Source organism: Alexandromys fortis, unplaced genomic scaffold, assembly GCF_014885135.2.
Source record: "Alexandromys fortis isolate MF-2015 unplaced genomic scaffold, M_Fortis_MF-2015_v1.1 scaffold_222, whole genome shotgun sequence".
Taxonomy (NCBI): domain Eukaryota; kingdom Metazoa; phylum Chordata; class Mammalia; order Rodentia; family Cricetidae; genus Alexandromys; species Alexandromys fortis.
In genome coordinates, this window is record NW_026068108.1 from 946,676 (window position 1) to 949,271 (window position 2,596).

A 2,596-nucleotide genomic window follows, 5' to 3' on the forward strand; every position below is an offset into this window, starting at 1 on the left:
TTGATCCTCCCAATCTAAGAGCAAGAGAGATCCTTCCATTTTCTGGTGTCCTCTTCTATTTCTTTCTTCAAAGACTTAAAGTTCTTGTCAAATAGATCTTTCACTTCCTTGGTCAGGGTTACCCCAAGATATTTTATGCTCTTTGTGGCTATCATGAAAGGTGATGCTTCTCTGATTTCCCTCTCTGTTTCTTTATCCTTAGTGTATAGGAAGGCAACTGATTTTTTGGAGTTGATTTTTTATTGATTTTTATTGAGCTCTACTTTTTTCTCTGCTCCCCTCCCTGTCCTTCCTCTCCCCTTCAATCCTCTCCCAAGGTCCCCAATGCTCCCGATTTACTCAGGAGGTCCTGCATTTTTCTACTTCCCATGTAGAATAGATACATGTAAGTCTCTCTTAGGGATCTTATTGTTGCCTAGGTTCTCTGGGATTGATATGTGGGCTGGTTTTCTTTATGTTTAAAAACCACCTATGAGTGAGTACTAGTGATAACTGTCTTTCTGTGTCTGGGTTACCTCACTCAAAATGATGTTTTCTAGCTCCATCCATTTTCCTGCAAAATTCAAGCTGTCGTTATTTTTTTCTACTGTGTAGTACTCAATTGTATAAATGTACCACATTTTCCTTATCCATTCTTCAGTCTAAGGGCATTTAGGTTGTTTCCGGGTTCTAGCTGTGACAAACAATGCTACTATGAACATAGTTGAGCACGTGTTCTTGTGGTATGATTGAGCATCTTTTGGATATATACCCAAAAGTGGTATTACTGGGTCTTGAGAAAGGCTGTTTCCTAATTTTCTGAGAAATCGCCACACTGACATCCAAAGGTGCTGTACCAGCTTGCACTCCCACCAGCAATGCAGAAGTGTTCCCTTTCCCCACAACCTCTCTAGCAGAAGTTGTCATCAGTGTTTTTGGTTTTTTTTTAAAAATATTTATTTATTTTTTATGTATAAAATAGTCTTATCTGTATGTATGTCTGCAGGCCAGAAGAAGGCACCAGACCTCATTACAGATGGTTGTGCGCCACCATGTGGTTGCTGGGAATTGAACTCAGAACCTTTGGAAGAGCAGGCAATGCTCCTAACCAATGAGCCATCTCTCCAGCCCCCTCATCAGTGTTTTTGATCTTGGCCATTCTTACAGGTGTTAGATGGAATCTCAGAGTTGTTTTGATTTGCATTTCTCTAATGACTAAGGATGTAATATTTCCTATTTTTAACATGGGGGAAAAACTATTTTTAACTAATTCCCCCCTTAAGAGTTTCCATTTGTCTAACCAGGTATGCTGACGGTGGCAGTGACGTGTTGATGATGGCTGACTGTTGCTGTGCAGCGCAGCTGGGCAGAGACAGGTGGTGCACAGCCTAGCCGAGGGCAGCTGCCGCTGCTGTGAACTGAGAACGTGTGGTGTGAACAGAGCCTGACCCGATGTAGCAGCGGGGTGGGGGGGGGTATCCTCGGGAAGCATGCAACCAACGGGGAGAAGGAGCCAGCCATCTGCAAAACTGACACGGGAACTGTGGGAGCAGTCTGTATGGTGGGCACTGCCTGGAGGCAGAGCCAGTCGTCCTGGGAGGCAAACTCTGGAGCCAGGCACCTGTGGAGTCTAGGCGGCAGCTGGAACCTGTTGTAGAGAGGTTGAAACAGGAAAATACCTGACTTGCTCAGAGGGCCTGGGGCAAGAAAGGGAAAACCAGCTGGTGGTGGTGGAGGCTCCAGGGCTGCAAAGTCAGGGTTGAGAAGCTATCTCACGGTTTCGTGGACCACACTGGGTGCCAAATGATGTGTTTATCTAATTATTCTTCATCAATAAAAAATTGGGAGTTTCTTATATATATATCAGGGTAAGAAACTGAATGATCAGAGAAGTGGCCGAGAAGCCGCCAGTGACCTCCTATCTCTTCCATTCCCCTATCCTCTCTCAGCCCTACCTTACTATTTCCTATCTCCCCTCTGAACTCAGTTCTAGTCAACTGTTGCCCTCTGAATCAAAGCAAACTTTATTGTCAGAACGCAATCGAAATTTCACACAATATCCCAGAGTGCATCTCACCCCAGGCAGCCATGCGGCAGTCTCTGCCCGTGCTATTTGGTACCCTGCAGGCGCTCTACTCCATACTGAACTCTGCAGTCAGTGGTAATTCTTTGGACGATTGAGGCAGTCCACCCATCAGGAACATTCCCAGACCTACACATAGAACCCTTTCTACTCCTCCTACACACACAGGCGACTTTCTCTGTTTAGGCTGATAGAGTGAGGTCAGAACAAAGCCAACACTCTTGACACCCTGGGGTTTGGGAGTCAATTCTGCTGCTTATCACGAGCACAGTGAGACTGTCCAAGCTTAGAGGTGAGGAAATGGGACGGAAAAGGCCAAGGTCCTGAGGTCTGTCAGTACAGAGCCAGGACTGAACACAGCCTTCGGATGCCTAGTGCTCCGCAGCTCACAGGAATGGCAATGTCCATCCTTAGAAAGACAGACCGTTAGTGTCAAGTAATTCTTAATAATGTGGTGTATAGAACCAAACACAAACTGGATGGTCGTGGTGCATGTCTTTAATCCCAGCACATAGAAGGTAGAGGCAGACAGAC

The 2,596-nt window shown here is 45.6% G+C and overlaps 1 protein-coding gene across 1 annotated transcript in view; it reads left to right on the plus strand.

Moving 5' to 3' along the window:
* Positions 1 to 1,797, plus strand: part of Znf408 (zinc finger protein 408) — a 10,985-nt gene extending 9,188 nt beyond the window's left edge. Inside the window, exon 6 of the mRNA XM_050124315.1 lies at positions 1,284 to 1,797. Coding sequence (XP_049980272.1) covers positions 1,284 to 1,292 — 9 coding nt within the window. The 3' untranslated portion in view covers positions 1,293 to 1,797. The remainder of the gene's footprint in view (positions 1 to 1,283) is intronic.
* Positions 1,798 to 2,596: the final 799 nt, after the last annotated feature.